Below are 20,439 nucleotides of genomic sequence, written 5' to 3' on the forward strand. Positions count from 1 at the left end.
CCCCCCCCCCAGTCTGTTAAAAATCTTAATTACTGGCAGATATTACGATAGAGTGCACAGGAGTTTTCAATGTGAAAATACCCTAAAGGAATAAAAACAAGATAACAGCATTTTAAAATGGCATTTATGCTATGCACCATTTGCAAGTTAATTTGCTATCAGCAGAAAATTACCTTTTCTAGTGCTTTGTCAACTCTCATCTTAAAACTCTTCAGAACTAAATGGGAAAGGTCCATTAGAGTGACAATTGAATTTTTCTCTCCAGTAGCTAATCTCCTGTTTTTCCTAAGCTTAGTTCTTTAATATTGCTCATAGTTCTCGCTTTAAAACTATGCAAAGTCTGTTTAATTTGGTCAATAAGAACTTTATGTACTTCTTGACATGAATTTGACTGACTATTATGAACCTGGGTGTTACATATCCCACTGTGCTCCATACACGCAGCAACAGCGGATGCATAAAGGGCCCAAATTGTAATTCTGACTTTTAGCAACAAAAGTAATGCTTGGTCTTTGTTTATTTGCAGCCTCGCGAAAAAAGTATCACTGACAGGCCACGCAATTTACTTCCTTACTTCCTCCTTTCAAAAATGTTTAGATGTGTAACATATGTCCAGAGCAATGAGCAGATGGTGCATTTGGTTTAAAGAAAAAGGAAGAAATGGTAAGAAATGTAACAAATGCATCAGGCCCAAATGCTGCTTACGCGTAAGCACTTGTGGTTGATTTCTGTGTCAATTAAGTTATTGATGCAGAAACAGAAAAAAAAATGCTGCCTGGTCTACTGGCAGGCGTGGATTAACCTTTCCATGACACAGTCTTCAGAGACTGGGCAAAACTCAGGAAGAGGAACCAAAACCCATGCTGCTCTACTCGCCGTGGGAGGAGCCCATTCCCACAGGAGCGAGCTCTGCCCTAACAAGAGGGAGTCCAATGAGACAGAGTCACACATCAAGTTGTAAGCGTACAAAAAACCTTTGTGCATTTACCTGAAGTTGGACAGTTTTTGTCCAGAGCAACCACAGTCCGGCAGACAGTCTGTGCTCCGAGATGAAGGAGTTTTAGGATGTCTTCCCAACTCCATTGCTCTGTGATCTGGGAAAAGCGCTTCATTTCTGTGCTTCTATTTCTCTGCTCATCATCTTCAGTTTTTAATTAATGTTTTTGAAACAGATGACCTCGTTCATCATTTTGCGCAATGGGATGTTTCTCCCAGCAAGCACAGCAAGCCATTACTGCAAGTAAAAATAACACTGCCCTTTGACCAGCAGTCACAGATTTTGGAGGTCTGGAATTCAGAGTTCAGACGATGCTTAAAATGAATACATCTCATGCTTTAATTGCAAATGTTACATGGCTGAAAGTAACTTAACTTTGCCCATATTTTATGAGGAGTTATGTTGGGAGCCCTTATAAACTGCTTTGGAGCCAAGATGGGCCACAAGATGCTAACGAACTACAGCCTGAATAAAAAAAAAGGCAGAGTAATGTTCCCTTTCTGCGCAAACCCAGAAGCAGCTTGATAAAAGCTAGGTATTATAACCATGTTCCATGATAAAGTATGTTTTCAACTGCAAAAAAAAGTTACTGGCATTCTTTTTAAATACATCAAAGATTTTTATTACCTCTAAAGTTTTCTTATCGTGGTAACACTTACTGATCTGCTTTAATTGTGATCACAGCCCCTGTGCTATGTGCTTTTTTTACCCAGAGATTAATGAGCTGTACCTTAGCTGTGATAACTGCTTCCATGGAAATAAAACCAGTGTAAGCAGTTTAGTGTTTTATTTAACTTTATTCTTTCAATAACAATACTGCTAAATAATCTTTCTATGTGTATCAAACAAAGTGGGTTACTCACCTGCGCTAAGGCAGTTGTGCTTACTCAAATAACAATTACCAGTGATTAGACAACTTGGGTATGATGAACAAATATGAGAAATGGGGCCTTAAAAATTATTTACATCATTCATAAGAATAACATATACCATTCTTTATAAAAAGTATATATTCATGTGTGTTGGAGAATTAGGATTTTATTACTAATTTCCTTTTTCCATTTCAGATTCACACCTAAAAATGCTCAAAGTATAAACATCTATAAAACTAGTAAATCTCAAAACATGAGAATTTGTGAATAATTTTCCCCACTTACTACTGTTGTTAGAAAAGGACAATAAACACCACTTTTTTTAGTCCATTACATTAGGAGTCATTTGGCAAAGCACTTAGGCGTATAAGCTAAACCAGAAGATGACAGGAACCAGGCTTTGTTACGTTTCAAACGCTTCTCATACCAAGTTTAAGATGGGTGAGAATTATTTTCATTATATAGTAACTATCATCATAACTACTTTTTCTACAAGTTACCTCAAGAAAGAAGAAAGAAAATGTTTACAATTGTGCCCAAAGTACCAAGTAAACAGCAAAAGTGCTTACTACTTTGATCAGCAAACTAACACAATGGTTCCTTTACTGTGCCCCTTCAGGCTGCTGTTTTAACAGGCTTTAAAGCGGTATCTACAAGAAGTTCTCTATTTCTTAATACAAACGATAAACACTTGCTTATCAAAATAGTGCAAACAAGAACAAAGAAAAGTGCTGTCAACGTAAGTAAACTGCAGGGGAAAAAAGGCAGTTGAACATCATGACCTCGCACCATTGCTTCAGAGAAATCAGTAGTACTTTTCTCAGCACGTCAGACCAAGTGTATTCCTATTTATCATATCATATACCACCATTACATGGGGAATGGATTTGGTCTTTTACATATCCTCCTTCACAGAACTAAATGTGCCTGTTCTTTGCATTGTGCATTAAAAAAGTCTAAAGACTTTTTCAAAACATTAATTGATCAAATCATTAATGTAGTTAATAGATACAATTCTGTCTTCCCTTTTTCCCTTTATAGTTTTCTTTGGAGTGCATAGAAAAGGCCACAGTGACTCATCACATACAAAAATCAAGTTTAAGTTTTATGTAAAATACTCAAGTATTTTTAGCATTTACGTACACAAGTTTATTTATCATACATTCTTTCTCACAAAAAAAAATTTATCTTGTTTCTTGGACAGATGACATATTTCACTTACAAAGTTAGGCATTTAACCCTAGTATAAATAAGAGTATTAGGGGAAGTAAATGTATTAGGGGAGTATCTCATTACAGAACAAGGAACACTGTACTGCAACACTGTCCTTGGGTGATCATAAAATGGAGCAGGTCTCTTCTGTGTTTTGATCTACAAGAAAATCACTCGGGTCTAATTTCAGAGTAGTTTGAAGACATAAGCTAGAATTCGGTACGTCTTTCTCTAAGTGCAGGTTTTTTAATCTTATTTAATTAATGCTTAGGTCCAGATACTGATTTTCACTGTAAACATTCAGCTTTCAAAATTTTGTGAAAGGAGCTGTGAAAAGAAACTGAACCATTTACTTAAAGAACAGTTATGTCACAGGATAAAATATAACATTCATGCCTTTGCTTTTGTAGGGCTAAGGCTTTTACTATATCTTGAGTTCTGCTTGTGTTTGCAGTTAGCCCTTAATGGGTATTTTTGTTAGCCCCACTACCACCTTCAGGAGATAAGAGTAGTGATCTGCCAGCTTGCCAGTCTCAGGCTTCAAATATTCTATGTTTATTTAATTTACTCCTAGATGGCATAGCTTTAGTGCAGGGTATTCCCCATAAGTCTTTATTCAAAATGTACATATATTCTACATTCTAAGGAAGAGTCTTCTCTCACCACTATAACATGATTTTTTTTGTGTGTGTCTTTGGGGGGGGAAGAAAAATCACAATATAGTCTTCCTCCACTATAACAAGAAAATTTAAATTCTAGTTGGATGGGAATGAATACTTAGTTGTCTGGTAACTCCCTTCTTCCCTGCTATATCAAAATTTATAACTGCTTATTACAAAAGTTGCTACACAAAGACAATTTGTCTCCTATTTATCGTCTTTGTGTTAGCTTCTACAGGGTAACGCAATGCTAGCAGCAAAACCCTTATAGCATATCAAAATGGTACATCATTTGGCATGAAATTATTGATGGATAATTGTACAAAGCTACAGAATTCATCTAGCGATTTTAAGTGCATTCGTTAAGGTGATGTTGCATGAAGTACTGTTGGCATTAATTATTCCATTAAAAACTCTTTCCAGTAAAGAGAGAAAATACTGTAAATTTAAAAATATCACTAGAAACCTTGCACCTTAAATGGCTGAGGCCAAATGTAAATAACTACCATGGACTTGAATAAAAATTGCACTTGTATAAAAGAACAAAATTTAGCCCCCATTAATAACCTTCTTACTACTTTTCCAAAAAGAAGTAACAAAACGTCAAGTAGTTCATTCCTTATGGCTTCACATAGTGAAGTTCATGCTAAATTGCCCAGAAAGAACAGTTTCTCAATAGCTATCTTTTGTGAACACATCATCGGTTTCATCATCATTCATCCCTCTTTGATAGCGTACTGAAGAGAAGGCACTCCAGTGAAGACGCTTCTTTTTATAGAGATACCACACTAATCCAACAATGAGGACAAAGATAATTAGCAAGGCAAATGCTACAGCCACCCCAGTATGATTAGAACCTGTAACAGAAGAAAACACAAATAGTTATTCTTTAAGAGAGTTTTGGAAAGAATATTTTGTCAGGGAGTTGATGCTTAGGTAGCTATACACTAATACTACACGCATTTAGTTGCAGTTAAGGCAAACTGCTTCGTCATATTAATAGTCTTCACTTCATCACGTGGGAAGTTAGGTTCCCATATGAATCAGCACCTATTAGCTATTGATCATTCTGTTGTTAATTTCCTAATCATGTTTAGGTTGGAACGGACCCCAGAGGTCCCAAAAACCTATTCGTAAATGCTGCACTCATTTCAAGGTTTGTATACTTCAAAAATCTAATGAGTTCCTGGACTCTCTTGGAGCGGAAGGGAATTATGCTTCCCTTGGACTGAAAAAATGTTGTTGAGGTCTGCCTTAGCAGCATGAAGTTAAATCTGTTCCTGCATTTCCACTTCAGTAAAGATGTATACAAAATCAGAAAAATTCCACTGCTTCTCAGAAACTTGCTTGCTTAATGCTCGGGTAACTGCTTTATTTCCTGGACACAGCAGAGTATCAGGAAGTAACGTGAGGCCCAAGTCTTTTTCTGAAGCTGCGGGGTGCCATTTTCAGAAGCCTCCTCACGACTGAAAACACAATCTGGAGTACCTGCTTATTTGGAATCTATTACAAGCAGAAGTCTTTCTGTTCCCACCTACACAGACTCACCTATGAGAGATACCCTGTGGTAAGAAACAATAGCAACTACTCTATGCTCTCTTTTAAGTGGAAATTTCAGTTCTCTCCCTTACCCTTTAAGTGGATAGTGGGAGCCAGGAGAAGTAAATTCCCAGAGAATTTGCCCCTGAAATGCAATGCAATGTTATGGCAAAACAGCAACCGAAGGCTCCTGCTTAGGCAGAGGTACTTGACGGGTTCTTTTGTGAATTGCACTTTCATTATTTCAACACAGACTTTCCCCACCAAAAAAAAGAAAATCCTGAATATAGCCACTACAAAATTAAGTCTCTGCTAAAATCAATGCTTCCGTACCTAAAGGAGCTTTACAAACCACTCTGCTTTGACTATGACTGCAGTCAACTTTGGACCACGTGCCAGTTGTAGACAGGATAACACTGCATTTTTCATTGACTTCTGCAGTTTTATTTTCCCAGTTGACATAGTTAACTGATGAGCCGTCAAGCCAGTTCAGGGTCTGATCTGTTGGGAAAAAAATTTGCTTAGTTTAGATCACCAAAACATTCACAATCTATTGATTTCTTTATGTTGCTAAAAGAAACAGGTCTGACTATCTATCCCATATATTAAAACCAATAAATATGAACACATCACTTTTAGCCACACCTCTTCTCCAGATTTTTAGCATTTGATGCATTTGCAGTTTAACCATTAGGCATCAATGACAGTGTTGGGGAAAATGAATTTCAGTGACTCCTGATAAAGTGTGCAACAGGAAAACATTTAAGCTACAATGAAGTCCAGCCAAAGGGCTTTATAATGCTAAATGAGGGATTCCAACCTCAGGCAGAAGTTACTGTAGGTTACCAACACTACAAAACTGTATTCTTATTTGAGGATTTATGCATTTTGATTTACCACATGAAACACTCATGCTCATACATGGTTGCTACTTCTTACCCTTAGAGCTCTGAGCTAGGCCAAGCCATACGTTCTTGGTGATGAGATCATTTTCCTTTATGTGTGCGCTCACAAATGCATTTTCTTCAGCATCCACTATAGTCAGAAGGGTTGCTGAAGGATCTAAGGGGAAGAGAAAACCAGTCAGAATTGCAACTTCAGAGATTTTTCATGGTGCTTGTACATTGAGTTTTCTGTGGGAACAATTACTACGGGAAAAGATTTGCTGATCTGGGCTTGTAACGTTAGTTTGAAGTAACCTGCAGAATAAAGACATAAACCCCCATTCCCTAAAATATAGCATGATGTTATACAAGACAGCTTCAGATGACTGGTTATTCAAGCAGGTCATACAAAATAAAATGGGAGTAAACTTACTGCAGCTATGGATTACATACATGGAAGATATCAAAAGATATGCCACATTCAGAATTATTAGTCTTGTCCAAGTAATAAGCCCTTTTCAAAAATACAGTTGAACAAAAGCCTGGCATTTTGCTGAGTCAAGTTAATTTCTAAATCAATCTCTCATTGTGTCTCGGGTTTTATACAGTGTTATAGCAATTATGGAATAAGAGGGAGGAAAGGTATACAGGAAACAGGCTCAGAGTGTACCCACTCTTTACAAGTATATGCAAATATATGCCAGAAACTTTAGAGAAAGATCACTTTCTCTTTCAACTACCAGGCCAGGTAGGATTGAATATAAAACTGCATCCAGGACTGGGACTACTTGCACCTCTTCTTTTTCATCCTACATAGCGAGTTCAACTTCACATCATAAGATAATTCAATAAAAGTAAGTTATGACAGTCACTAGCTTCTAAGCTAAGAAGCTGATTAAAAATTCTATACACGAGACTGCTTAACATCATCTTCCACAATACAATTCCCCACACAGCTTATCAAAGAAGAAAGAAAATCCTTTAATTTACACAGAATTAAGGCTTTTAGTGATATTATGTGACTTAATAATATCTATAAAGTACGTGCTTTGAACCATTCGATAGGTTAGCAGGCTCCCTATTAGCAAGCAGCTGATGCAAGGATATAGTAAGAAAACACTGCTAACAGCACTAACTTGATTATAAATAAAGTTAACTGTATGCAAATAAAATGGTTTCCTCCAAACTGTAAGCCTTAAATTTTTGAATCCTCTATCAATGGCTATCTGCATTTTACTCGCAGATATCTGTGTGCCAAACAAACTGTCAGCACATTACAGAGTTTTACCAAGAACCTTAATCAGGTTCAAAAAAAAGCTTGCTATTACTTTTCCTAAACTAAAGAAGCATAAAAGCTAAAGTATAACCAGTGTAGGTTTTTTGGTTATTGGGGTTTTTTTTTCTTTTCAAATAATGGTCTAATTACAAGTTGTAATGTGATAAAGAGTCTAAACATACTCAGTTTCTGGCAGACTTTCTTAGCATCTTCCACATTATATACTGAAAAATTGTAGAACGCCATGTCAAATGCGTAACAGTGATCCTTATACTGTATCCACTGTAGGGTACCACTGATTTGCGGGCATCCTGGGGCTCTGCTCACTTGCTGTGGCTGTAATTGTCTCTCTGCAAAGACAAAGAAAGTGACATTATTTCTGCTGCAGGATTTTGCACTTAGTCTCTTTGTAGTTACAGGACAGTAAGTATTAACAAGGACTACTTCTCCTACCAACAACCATGATTCAACAGTTCACATTCCTTCTTCATGTGTCATAGATAAATTTATTTGAAAATGAGCATAAGATGAGTCCCAAAGACTTGGGAACCATTTTTTTTTTGCCTTCTAGGGGGGTTTGAAGTTTGGTGTACATGTTTGATACGGATTTCAATTCAGAAAAGATACATACAATTTGATATTCGTAACACAGATGACCAAAAAGTGACCAGGATTGGTTTAGATTTTCGCCACTGGAATGGAGAGAATTAATCTCCCTTAAGTATTAAAAAGTGTTTTATTGTTCCTGATAGACAACTATTCTTAAAGAGGGAATCACGTGTAGTATTTCAGCCTTCATTTCTAGTTCTAAATACAACATGTAAAGATAGAATACTTAAGACAACTTCACAAAACATTAAAAATAATACTTACTGTTTGGAGGACTGTAACAAATGGCACCTTCAGCAATATTTGTACATTTTGTACGGTTCCAAGACCCTTTTGTATCCAATAGAACACAGTTCTCAGTAGTATTTGAGTTTTCTAATTCCCAAGGATAGTAGTCAAAGTTGCTTCCATCTGACCATTCAAAATTAGCTTTACTTCCCTAATTAAAGAAAAAACCCACAATTCTTAAACCACTGCATATGGTCGTGGTTAAATCTTGTCAGTCATTAATAAGTCATGTAGGAATATTTATCCCTTGTAGAGTGATAAAGTGCAAGTGCCTCATTTTCTAAATCCATACCGAATAAATGTACAACATTTCAATCAATTCTTAACATAGAAATCCTGCTCACTTGTGTGATCTGAGAAATTGGGGCATGTTTGTAAGTTTAAACCTGCAATTCTGCTTGTTTTATTCTATGGGGAACATTTTACTTAATTTCATCCTGCTGTTGCGTTGAAGTAGTCTGCCTTCCTTGCTATGAACGTTATTAGATATGTTGCGAACTGCTAAACTGTTGAGACAGTCTCGGTAAGTAAAGCTGGCCAGCTCGAAAATGGTTTGCTGTGCTAGTTCCTATTTCAGATACGCTGCTGGAAACCCATGACAATGAAGGGTCAGTTGTGAGAGGTGGAGGGACCCATTCAGACGAAAGGACGGGCAGAGGTAGTAAAGGTATGCATAGAAATCACACACACTTCTCTGCAGAGGGCTATTCTTGCCAATTAACTACCATGGCCAGGTCTGGGGAGTAGTGTGGAGAGCAGGGTTGGAGCCACAGGCTTTTGGCTCCAAGGTTAAGCAGACAGAGGAGGAGGAAGATCTGCCACTGTCTCTTGCTATCCCTCCTGGGAGAAGGGCCAGTCTTGACCTGGACTAAACAGGCTCCATACAGCCCTGTCTGATTGTATTTGCTAATGGAATCTGACCCTACAGAGGGCCATAAATTTGGAGCCTCTAAAGCTAGGTAGTGTTACAAATTGCACTTCTTTGTGCCACAAGGCATGATGTGGGTGGGACCTTTATATTATTCTAAAATTTCAAGGATTTGGAAAAATATCTCAGTGTGGCTACATACATTAAAATTTAATATTCTCTAACATACGTTACATGGGGTTGAAAAAGTAGGTAATTTACTACACAGAATAGAAATTCCAAGAAACTGGAAAAAAGCATAAGAAAATATTTCATATCCTGTGCAGAAAATTATTTACAAGCTCTGTTACTGAGGTTACCAACAGTATATACTTACATCATGAATTGACAACCCAAGCCACAGAGGATAGCCATCCTGCTTGACAATATCTTCTAGAAATAACTGTTGTGATTCACTGTGTACACTTGCTAAATCACTCCTATTGTGTTTGCATTCTCTCAATGCCTCATACCATGTTAACTTTTTCTGAAGGATCCTGTATGTTCTGTTTCCATGTAGAATAGACTCAGGCAATGGAGGCTTGTGCTGTTGGGGTCCTATTTCAAAGAGTAAGAAGATAACAAGTTCTGTGCACTTCATTCATGTTACTAGGAACATACAGAAAGCATTAAAATCCGTCTCTATCAATGTCATTCCAGCATTAAAGTGTTCAGTACAAGCCACTTGTACCAAGTAAGTTATCTTTTGCTACTTTGAACACTGTGAGCAGTTGATGGAGGAGTACAGCAAACACATTCCTCCTGATCAGAATATCACAGCAGTGACGCACAGATAACCCCAGAAGCCCATGACAGCTGTGCCATGTGTTTCACTGGGAGATAAACCAAAGCCTTATACAGCAGGTACCGCACAACCAAGACTTACATTATGACCCTCATCCAACACTCCAATACTACACATAAATCTTCTCTACTACTCACCCCTTTCGATTTTACAGGCAAGAATACTGTACACATTATAGTGATGAGCATGCCAACTTTGAGAATAATTATAAATATCCCAAAAACCATCAAGATTTACACCAGAAAAAAAACTGTTCTTCTTTATGTTAGGTCTTCCCAGCCTCCAGTTATTGTAAGTCAGATGAGTTTCGTCATACCACTTCAGAACTTTATCTGTGGAAAACATTGCATATTTATTAAAACATTGGCATTATGTGTACAAATACCATTTAATTTTGAATATATTAATGACATTAACAGATATTCAGTTTAGAAAAAATGCAGTGATACTCTAAGTTACTGTAAATCAGTTCCATATGCAATGCTAAATATGTTAGCATTACTCATCCAGGCCCTTTTAAGTCCTGCTTTCCAAGGAAATCAAATCTAGACTAAACAGAACATACTGAATCCAATTATCACACAAACAGGAAGCATGTCCAGTTATTTTCTTCTAGAAGATAAGCATTATTATAGGTTTGCATTCAGTTTCACTTTAGTTGTATACTGAAACATGCAAGAATCATGCACTTAAAATACTGCACACTTTGTCTCCAATCCAATTATTAAGAAAAAAAAAAAACTTAAATCTTACCACTGTCATCATAAATCACACCCAGCCAGACCCACATAGCCAGACCGCTGAATGAACGAAGCTGCTCAGTAACGAAGTTATTCTCTTCTTCATCTCGAACACTAAGAACAAATGCTTCTGGGTCTGTTGAAAATTTTTTTAAATTACTTTCTTACAAATTCACCTTTCAGTTACAAAATAAATATTTTGTTTGCTATTATTGTTAATTATTACAGATAGGTCAAGAATGTGTAAAGGCTAGACCTTTATAACATAATAACTAAATGAACAGTACAAAAACAATTCTCAAAGGTATTATCAACAGTGCTTCCCCTGGTTTTGTGGATAAATGAAAGACATCAGCTCTAGAGACATTTGTGGGTTCTACTGTCACTTCAAGTTTCATGTAGTAAAAGTTCTCCACATAGAACATAAAAATATCAGCAACCTTTCCTGATTTTCTTGAACTGCCTAGTAAAGAAACAGTATTAAGAAAAAAACTGAATTGAAATCAATTAATGAAAAATAAGAACAGTTTCTGGAAAGATGCATGTTCGAAGTGCCATGAGCAATATTTTAATACAAGAGGGAAGCTGTTCCTAAGCTTACACTTCATTCAGGATGGACAGGAAAAGCCCACGTGCTTTTCTGAATTGGACTATTCTCAGTCTGTTTACTTTGTTCACCTAAATGTTCCACACAGCAAGGGGGGAAAAAAAACCCCATGAAATAAACTGTAAAGCCAGAATGTTGCCAAGGGGATAACAACTACCCAACCTATTTAAAACTTGCATATTATAAAGAGAAAAAACCCCAACCTTCCAGTTTTTCAGAGATCTCAGAATTCAATAGTTCCTAGCCATCTCTCAAACTCTCCCACCCATGCTCTGGCACTCTTTATCAACGTAGTGCAAGGGCAAACAGCATTACGCAGTGCAACACTAATGCACAATTCCAAATGCTACAACCTTTCTCAACACTCACTTTGCTGCCGGTTTAAGACAGTGACTCAAATCTAAAACTCATCTCCCTCAAGCTGATATAAGTCCAAAAATACCTGTAATATGACAAAGTACTTACTCATTTTCTTGCATAAATGATGAGCTTCTTGAGACTTCAGTTCTCTCCATCTATTTTTTGTTATCATAAAAGTGTAACAATTGTTTCTAAATGATATCCAGGGTGTATTTTTAATCTTATGTGGGCACTTAACTTGTGTAACTTGTTCTTTTTCAATCTTCTCTAAGGAAGGGAAAGAAGACATTCAGGACCAACACTTAACCTGACACACCACAAACCACCTTCAGGTACCATTTAAAAACATGGAAGACAAATTAAGTGCCATCCTCTAATGTGTAATACATCGTTGTTTTCAGTTTCCTCACAATGGTGATTTTTTTTAAAGTAACAAAACCAGCAGTAAGCATGTAAGCAGTAAGAAGACAGACGCTTACAACTTTTCATAATTGTTATGTAATAGAGTTTTAAGAATAAAATCCCTACATAAAAGTGCCAAGTGTGGACTAATAGCTAAAAGCTCTTATTGCCTCTTGTATGAAGGTAAATCACCATAACAAATAAGCTATTCATAGCTGGCAACACATCTCAGTTCTGTGGCTTTACCCAATACTTGAGAAGTGAGAAGGATTCTTCCTGCAGTTGCTCAGACTGCAAGCACGAAATAGTTAAGGATATCATAATGCCAAGTACACACTTTGTTGTACATACTGAGTCACAGTAATGGCTTAACTGTGTCCCCTCATGGAAAAAAAAAACCAAAACAAATTATAATGGTCTCATAGCGAAGAAATCTGTGATGATCTCTTGGAAAGATCTTTTTTATTTTTCAGAAAAGGGCCATGCTACATATGTATCCCCCCCCACCCCAAAAGATGTCCTGCTATATTCTAACCTGTCTTGCTATAAGTGGTACATATTTAGAAGGGTTTTGTGAACTGCAGGTGACTTTAATTTATGCCTTTCAATTCAGTGTCTACCTGCTATCTTTCTTCTCCACCTAGTCATGTACCTCCTCCCTGTACAGACTTCTACGTCTGAAGGGATTTCAGGAGGTCCTAATATTAAGATGTAAATAGTACAGAGGTAGCTGAATCTTCTTCCACATGCAAGTGAGAGAGATTAGTATGCAACAACCTTACAGAAACAGTGCAAAGGTAGAATCAGTCGACAATACGTAGGGTACAGTCTGGCCCAAAGCACCCATGCTGAATTCATTTGTAAGGAACGTGGATTTAGACTAACAGGTCTGTGCCCCCTATTTGAAGTTTGTTTCTTTTTTTCCTGGCATGCAAATCAGCCTGTCTGAGGAAATGCAAGTTAAAAAAAGTTGTAATTTTGAAGTTACAATCTGCAATTATCAAATACGCTTCATAATAAAACAAAATTCAGCTTTTGTAAGTATGATGCTAGGATACATACTGTCTGATGCGTAGCAAATAGCACCTCGATTTTCAGAGGAACAGTCAGAAGTTTTCCAGAAGCCATCAGTATCCAAAAACACACATTCTTCGCTTGTTTCTTCATCATCTTCAGACCAGCGACTAAAACTAACATGTTTCCCATCCAGCCAGCCATAATGTTTTCCACCCTAGCATTGTATGAGTAAAAGGGATGAGCTTACATAGTAAAAAATACTAGGTAAAGAAAATGACATGATAATATATTTACATTGCTAGACATTTACAGTGTCTCTGGTGAGAACTATAAGTGTTCCACTGCCCTCGCAATCTGATCTGCTGCTCACAATATAACAAGCTTTGTTATTTTAAGTTTTGCACTTGCAAAAATATGAATTAGCTGAAGTGGATGGCAAATTATCAAATGTTGATGTTTAACTACTATGCTTATGGAGGAAGGCCTGGCAATGAGATGCCCAGATTACACCATTTGCACCTGCAAATCAGTGGTGGATATAATTATCTGGTCTTGGAAAACTGATAATATCTGAGAATAAGGCCCAGTCTCAGTTACTCCACACTGAGTTGAAAGTAATCTATTAAATACTTAACTGATTTAATAAATCAGATGCGTACCTGCCCTGGAGGATGCAGGAGGAATAAGAAAAAGCCCACATACATCAAGCATGCCATCCTTTAAGAATCTTACATTTAAAAGTTTTCTCCAGGAAATCCCCCTACTGCTTTGTAATTTGATTTATCTTGTATCTTTCTTTTGTGTCTATGATTCCAGCACTGGAGTAACAAGTTCTGTTGACCACTTTCATTATAGTTTCCTTTCATGTGACTTTTTAAATGTGCCCAAATAACGAGTGTTGCAATAGTAAAAAGCTAGTGCATGCCTGAATTGTATCCAGCAAAATGAATCATTTGATCTTCACTTACAGATAAAGATTCAAAAGCGGAGGGAAAATAGGTTGTTCTGATTTCCCCATCGTCTCTAAGATTAAATGCCTGTTTCCTTTTAAAAATATTCTCCATGAAGTATATACTCAAATTTCTACTTTTTCCCCCTACTTTGCCTGGTAGTAGCCCGTCACTGACATAGGAAGATCATAACACCACAGAGTGCTGAGTGAGCACCATCAACCTTTGTAAGGAAGGCACTTCTCAAATAAATTTTAACTTTTTTCTTGCAATTATCTCAAGACTCATGTGCTTGACAAAAAAGATAAACCCTACAAGCAAGCCCAAGCCATTTCATTAACAGCTGAGAAAGCTCTCAGTCCACAATGAAGACCTTCAAGAGGTCCTCTGACTACTAAAGGCAAAGCAGTACCTCCTGCATTGACTTTTCCAAAGACAAAACAAACAGAAGGAAAAAGAAAAACCCACTAACCTGCCTCAGGGATGTCTCCCTCTCAAAACACAGGCACAAACAACATGAAGTAACAACAGAGTCTAAGTTAAGCTTTAGAAATGTATCTCCAGAAGTGTTCAATGATTCATTTTGGATTTCATCTGCCACTTCTAGTTTCTCCCTTTTAAAACAGATTTTGGGTTGTCTTTCTAGAGTGCTACTGTAAATAGTGGCGATGACATTAAATGGCAACACTAATTATTCATTAACAAAAGAGACAAAGATGATTCAGCGATCTATGTTGGTGCTACCCTACAATATATGCCTTCATCCCATAATCTTTAAAAAGAATTGTCTCATCATCATCAATCTGTCCAGTGGAGTTCAACAACTATGTAACTTGGAGAACTGAAGATTCAGAACATTAATCTCAAGACCCTCCAGACGGTTATCCCTAAATGAAAACAGTTACCCCAGCAATTAATTTTTCATTGCATCTCTTCATCCCAGTTACTATTTCACACAACTCTAAAAATCACCTTAAGCCACAGTCTGAGGGGAAAATAAAACTTACATCTCTGCTGAAGAGTCCAATCCACAGTGGGTAATTACGAAGGGCAGCCTGAACAGCGAGAAAAGCCTGCTGGAACTGATCTGTGATGCTAACCAGCTGCATCTTGTTACTTATGCATGCAGCCATTGCATCATTCCAGGACAAATTCTTCAGAATTACCATGTATTGAACATTTTGATAGCTCAATGTTTCATTAAGGACTTGCTCTGTCTGGTTATCAGCAGTTTCTATATGAAAGAAAGAAATCCAGTTATTAGGTAGTTAAACACTGGAATACATTTTAAACTCCCAATTTCTCTGTAACAAACAGAAAAACCTGTTTGAATTTCCCCTGGAAAAAGAAATCAAAAATATTTTCTTAGACAGTAGATTATGCTAATGATTATAGCTAAAAGCAAGTATCTTTGACACTTTAGATAGAAAATATATAAAAGAAAAAAAGTAAGAAGGATAATTTTCAGCCAATCTATTTTTCTCTCTCTCTCAACTTAGGTTCACATCTTTTTATGTTTTCTATTTTTAACTAACTTCTAAATCATGTTAAAAATTCTATTTATTGAATTAAAAGCATATTCTATAACTTTAATTAAATACAAGAATGGGAGAGAGCAACTGCTCTCTGCTGCAATATAGCAACAGCTAAACTTGACTCATTTATCTCTGTGGAGCCTGTAGATTTATGCTTATGCGAATCTAATGGGCCACAAAATTTGTCTATGCAGATCTCGCAGTGTACAGCACAGTCCCAGAATTCCTTACTGCCATCCATGGGTATAGTGGGAATTGATTTTGCCTCCACATGTGCTTAACTAATTGCAGAAAATCCACCTTGCATAGGGAGGGGTATAATTCACTATTTGTGCTCTAAGCACTGAGCGTTATCGCAGTTATCAGCATCGTACTGAAGGCATAGAGCTCAGCGATGCATAGCAACTGCAGTTAATAAAAGATGCAAACATTCCCACGGCTGGTAAATTAAAGCATGCAAACCTGGTAATGCCAAAAATTTTATACACAACCAAAAATAAATAGGTCTCTCTAAAAGGGAAAAAAACCCTGACATTTAAAATATCTCAAGCAGAAAAAACTCAGAGAGGGGGGAAAAAAAAAAAAAAAAATTACTCCATAAAGAACAGGATATAAATGGCTGATTGGTAGGCCGACAGGACCATTTTCAAAAACACCAGAAGACAGAAACATAATATTAATTTGATATCTATATGCAATTTACAGCTTTCAATAGATCAGAAAAGTGACCAGGCTGAAACAGGTTGTTTGAAGTGGTTTGTGTCTGCTGCCAAATGCTTTCACTTAGTAAATAGCTACAAAAAAGAACATGGAACCAAGGGCACCATCACACATCAAGGAGTACCAAATTGGAAACAAGGTAGCAAGGGAAGTGTCCATTTCTGAAAGAAGTAATTGACAATGATTAACATCTCAAGAAGTTCTGCAAGTTCTGCCAAGATTTCCAAGCAACCTGAATCATCTTTTTCCCTAGGATAAAGCCCTAGGCAACCTGGACTCTCTCACAGCTGTTCCTGCACCCTGCTGAGGTCCCTTCCAACCTGAATTATCCTTAAATCCCTAACACAATGATGATGTAAGACCAGACCGTACCAAGACACATTCTCTGGCAGTCCAAAACTCTTCTCATTACCCCTTTTACAGCTGTGGCTAGGAAGAAGTCCTTAGTATTTTAGTCAGCCCAGACTAATAATATACTGTCAACCTCCTATTAATAAAAATGCCCTTTCTGAATTTTTATAACTACATCTCTTCCATCCAGACTTCTAATCTGGACACTTGGAATTTCTGAAGTATTTGGCACTGAAATAAAGAAGATTTTTTGTGTTAAATGGAGCAGGGGGCGGGAATCTCTTTGCTTACTTGAGAATTAAGAAGGTTGGCATATTCTTGGGTGTTTTGCACACAGTGGTTTGGTTTTTTTTTTAGAAGATAGCATTTTAGTTAGTTAAAAGGATTATTTACATAGAGGAACATAATCAGAAGTGGGTATGCTGAACACTAGCCCATAGCAGTAATTAAATGTGTATAATAGCTATATGCTTTGATCTGATTCCAGTGATTGGTGTCGACCAACCCACATGGCTACATCAGAATATTATTTTTAGTTCAGATTAAGAAAACCCACTCACACCAATGGATCTGTATGAAGCTAGGGAAAGCTTCATCACTCCAAATTATCACTCTCCATGTATGCCCTCAAGGTTTGCTCTGGGGAGACCAATTTCAATGTTAAGAGAACATGATACCTCATATTCTGATAGTGCTAAAACCCACAGGATATGTTTAAGGAGGATGGAAATAGTGTGAGGTTCCTTCCCAGGGCTTCTTGCTTCCACAGTTCTGAAGACGAAAAAGCAGTCACTTGTTCTACCCCTTGATGTACATGGACCTCTACACTCACAGAACACTAAAGCCCTGTCTGCTGAAGTATGGTTCCACTGAAACCACACAAAGTCTCTCAGGAAAACAGATTCCCTCTGAACTGGGCTATGAAAAAAGAAAGGGAAAAATTCTGAATGGCTGATAAAATAGGTCCCAGATGATCCTCCACACTCTGCTTTTCCAAAATTTACCTGCTTAGTCTCTATAAGAATCTTACTCTTCAAGTGCAACAATTTACATGCATTAAAAGGTGTCCTGGCACACGCATCTTAACTGCAAACTCTGGCTCTAATTTATTTTGACTCTTCAGACTTACCTATAGGCCGCTGGCATATACCCAAGAAGTGTCTGTCAGCACAAGCAGTGAAATTCCATGTTCCAACATACTGTGATTTGGGATCATTGAGGATTACACCGCACTGATTGTTAAATTCTTCATCAAAAAGCTGAAACCCAGAAATATGCTTATCAGACTCAAATAAGGCATAAACATACTTGTGTAGAGAAGGTGAAGTAACGTGAGGCTACGAAAACCCGACCTGTCTGAACTTGTTTAAAAAGTTTCAAAGGAATGGTGCAATACAGCTTACCTATTTTACAAACACTACCAGATGCCTGGACTCAGAAAGAATTCCTAAGTTAAATAAGGTAGAGAATATCAAATAAAATGATTTAACGCTTAAAATAAATCTTGTTTGTGGGTCTGATTTGATTACATTTATTATGTTTCACCTTGGGTAGAGCAGTGAGCAAAATACCAATCTATAATGGTTTACAGATGCATTCTAAGTGTAACTGAACCAAGAATTATTGATGACACCTTTTTGCTGACTGTTTTCATGTAGTCTTTAAATTGCAAATAGAAGTTCCAGAAGAATCATTAAACAGTTGTTTCAGCTTTTTTCCTTCACTTTTCAGTGTTCCGTAACTCAGTTCAGAAGTTGTCATCCAAATAAAGGTAAACAGAACTCCCTTATTGTCAGTCACCTTGTTTGCCAATTAAAACCACTAACTGGGGGATTTGGTCTGTTACATATTTTTTGGCTTTTTTTTTTTTTTAATACAGTCAATATTCCAAATTTCATTACTCAATAGTCAAAAGAAGTCCAAAGTCAAAACTTACGTCCAGTGGAATTTTCCTTAATCTTCCTGTCAGGAGTGGGTGAAAGTTACTATACAACAGTCTACTCTCATCTATCCATTTGTTTTCCCTTGTGCTGAACAGAAACTGCAAACCAATCCAAATATCTCTTGGCATACCAGGAAGCAAGGATGTTATATAATCTGTTGGGCAGAACAGCAAATGTACATATTGTGGTTCAGGCAACAACAGTAAACATCTGAAAAAACACTTCACATAAATAAGATAATGCAACCCCCGTTTGTAATAACTTAATTTAATTTAAATTAAAAAATTGTATTAAATTAATTTAATCCCAGCCCTTTATGATTGTCAAATGCTAATCATCCCTTCCTTCCATAAGATAACACCTTTCATGTTGATTTTAGCTGAAAGCAGCAGAGTATTGGTATTTGTCCTCCAAATTCTCAGCTGAGGAGCAGGTAGTGGATTTAACCTGTTTGTCTGTCCACTACTTCGTATTCTTGCACTTACATCCAAATTTCAGAAGCTGCTTTTCCACAGGTCTGCAAGATCTTCTATTGCCTCCTTGCAGAGATAATAGAAGAGCTCTCTCCTGCCCTCTCTGAATTGATGGAGGAAGTCTTATCTCCCATCTTCCTCTCCTACTGCCATATGCCATAAAGCAGAAACATTTCTTGGATTCTGGCAGAGTTTGCCGACCCCACCATCAGAGAAAGCAGGACCGGACAAAGGAACTCAGGTTTAGCTGGAAAAAACTGCAGCCAGGAAAACCTTAAATCAGACCCCTCTTAGTGATCATTCTGGCACAAAACAATGGGCTTCAGTAACCCCCCAGGCACCAAAGGCATTCACTGAGCTTCTCTAGATTAGGAAGACAAATTGAAGCTATGTAATTAGCTACTGCTGACATGTCTTAACTATTGGCTACATGCCAGACTAGCCTCAGCCTATTTTCTGAGCTAGACAAAGCCATTGAAGATTTACATGTCAGAGCTAGCCAGCCTCCTAATGCGACTGGGAAGAGTAGAAGCAGCCCACAGAAAGAGGTATGCTTCTTTAAAAGGACTGTGCCTTCTTTCCATATAGATGGCCTCCACTACAGGGGGGAAAGAAAAACAAACAAGAAACAATAACAAACACTTCCATATGCACCAAACCAGATAAAAGATCAGACTATGTAACATTTCAGAATGGCTATGCTTTTCCAATCTTAAAAGCATCCAAAACCACGCAGGTCTCAGACATGTATATTCCTGTATGGTTATGACCCTATTCCTCCCCAGTAACAGCAGTAAAAAAAAAAAAACTACCATTCAGCTGCTGCCTGCAGGTACACTAGTGGCCTCCCTAGTCCCCTTTCCATACTCTATTTGGCAAGAGGTTATTTGCTTATAAAGAAAATACGCACGTTGCAGAATTCAACTGAGCTACTTCAGATATACCTGCAGAGAACTGTTCGTTATCACAAGAAAATAGATGCAAATACAGCTGTCCCATTCAGCAGTTTATCACTGAACGTTACTTGCAGCCAATGCGAACACATTTCTTCCCTTACTGCATTTACCTCAATGATTCTAGCTTACAGCACAGCTGAGAGGCAGGTCCCAAAGGTATTTTGCAGTTCCCTTGCCTTCTATCCTCCTATCGGTGCCCTGGACAGCTTGCAGGTGGTCATTTTAGACACACTGCATATTAAGCTGCTCACCACGCTTAGACACAGAGGGTCCTATGTGCCCCAGCAGGCATTGTTTGCCATCTTGTCCCCACAGAGACAGCTGAGCTTGTCTTAGA

General features: G+C 37.5%; 1 protein-coding gene across 1 annotated transcript in view; it reads right to left on the reverse strand.

Moving 5' to 3' along the window:
* Nucleotides 1-4,222: 4,222 nt before the first annotated feature.
* The window catches only part of LY75 (lymphocyte antigen 75), a gene marked incomplete at its 5' end in the record, with an annotated part of 42,095 nt that continues 25,878 nt past the window's right edge, over nucleotides 4,223-20,439 (reverse strand). The window contains 13 exons of the mRNA XM_009573226.1: nucleotides 4,223-4,597; nucleotides 5,613-5,780; nucleotides 6,219-6,341; nucleotides 7,622-7,789; nucleotides 8,313-8,487; nucleotides 9,581-9,801; nucleotides 10,186-10,380; nucleotides 10,802-10,924; nucleotides 11,861-12,022; nucleotides 13,220-13,388; nucleotides 15,132-15,363; nucleotides 17,859-17,989; nucleotides 18,667-18,827. Coding sequence (XP_009571521.1) covers nucleotides 4,413-4,597; nucleotides 5,613-5,780; nucleotides 6,219-6,341; nucleotides 7,622-7,789; nucleotides 8,313-8,487; nucleotides 9,581-9,801; nucleotides 10,186-10,380; nucleotides 10,802-10,924; nucleotides 11,861-12,022; nucleotides 13,220-13,388; nucleotides 15,132-15,363; nucleotides 17,859-17,989; nucleotides 18,667-18,827 — 2,213 coding nt within the window. The remainder of the gene's footprint in view (nucleotides 4,598-5,612; nucleotides 5,781-6,218; nucleotides 6,342-7,621; nucleotides 7,790-8,312; nucleotides 8,488-9,580; nucleotides 9,802-10,185; nucleotides 10,381-10,801; nucleotides 10,925-11,860; nucleotides 12,023-13,219; nucleotides 13,389-15,131; nucleotides 15,364-17,858; nucleotides 17,990-18,666; nucleotides 18,828-20,439) is intronic.

This window comes from Fulmarus glacialis, unplaced genomic scaffold (assembly GCF_000690835.1).
Source record: "Fulmarus glacialis isolate BGI_N327 unplaced genomic scaffold, ASM69083v1 scaffold5430, whole genome shotgun sequence".
Classification (NCBI taxonomy): Eukaryota; Metazoa; Chordata; class Aves; order Procellariiformes; family Procellariidae; genus Fulmarus; species Fulmarus glacialis.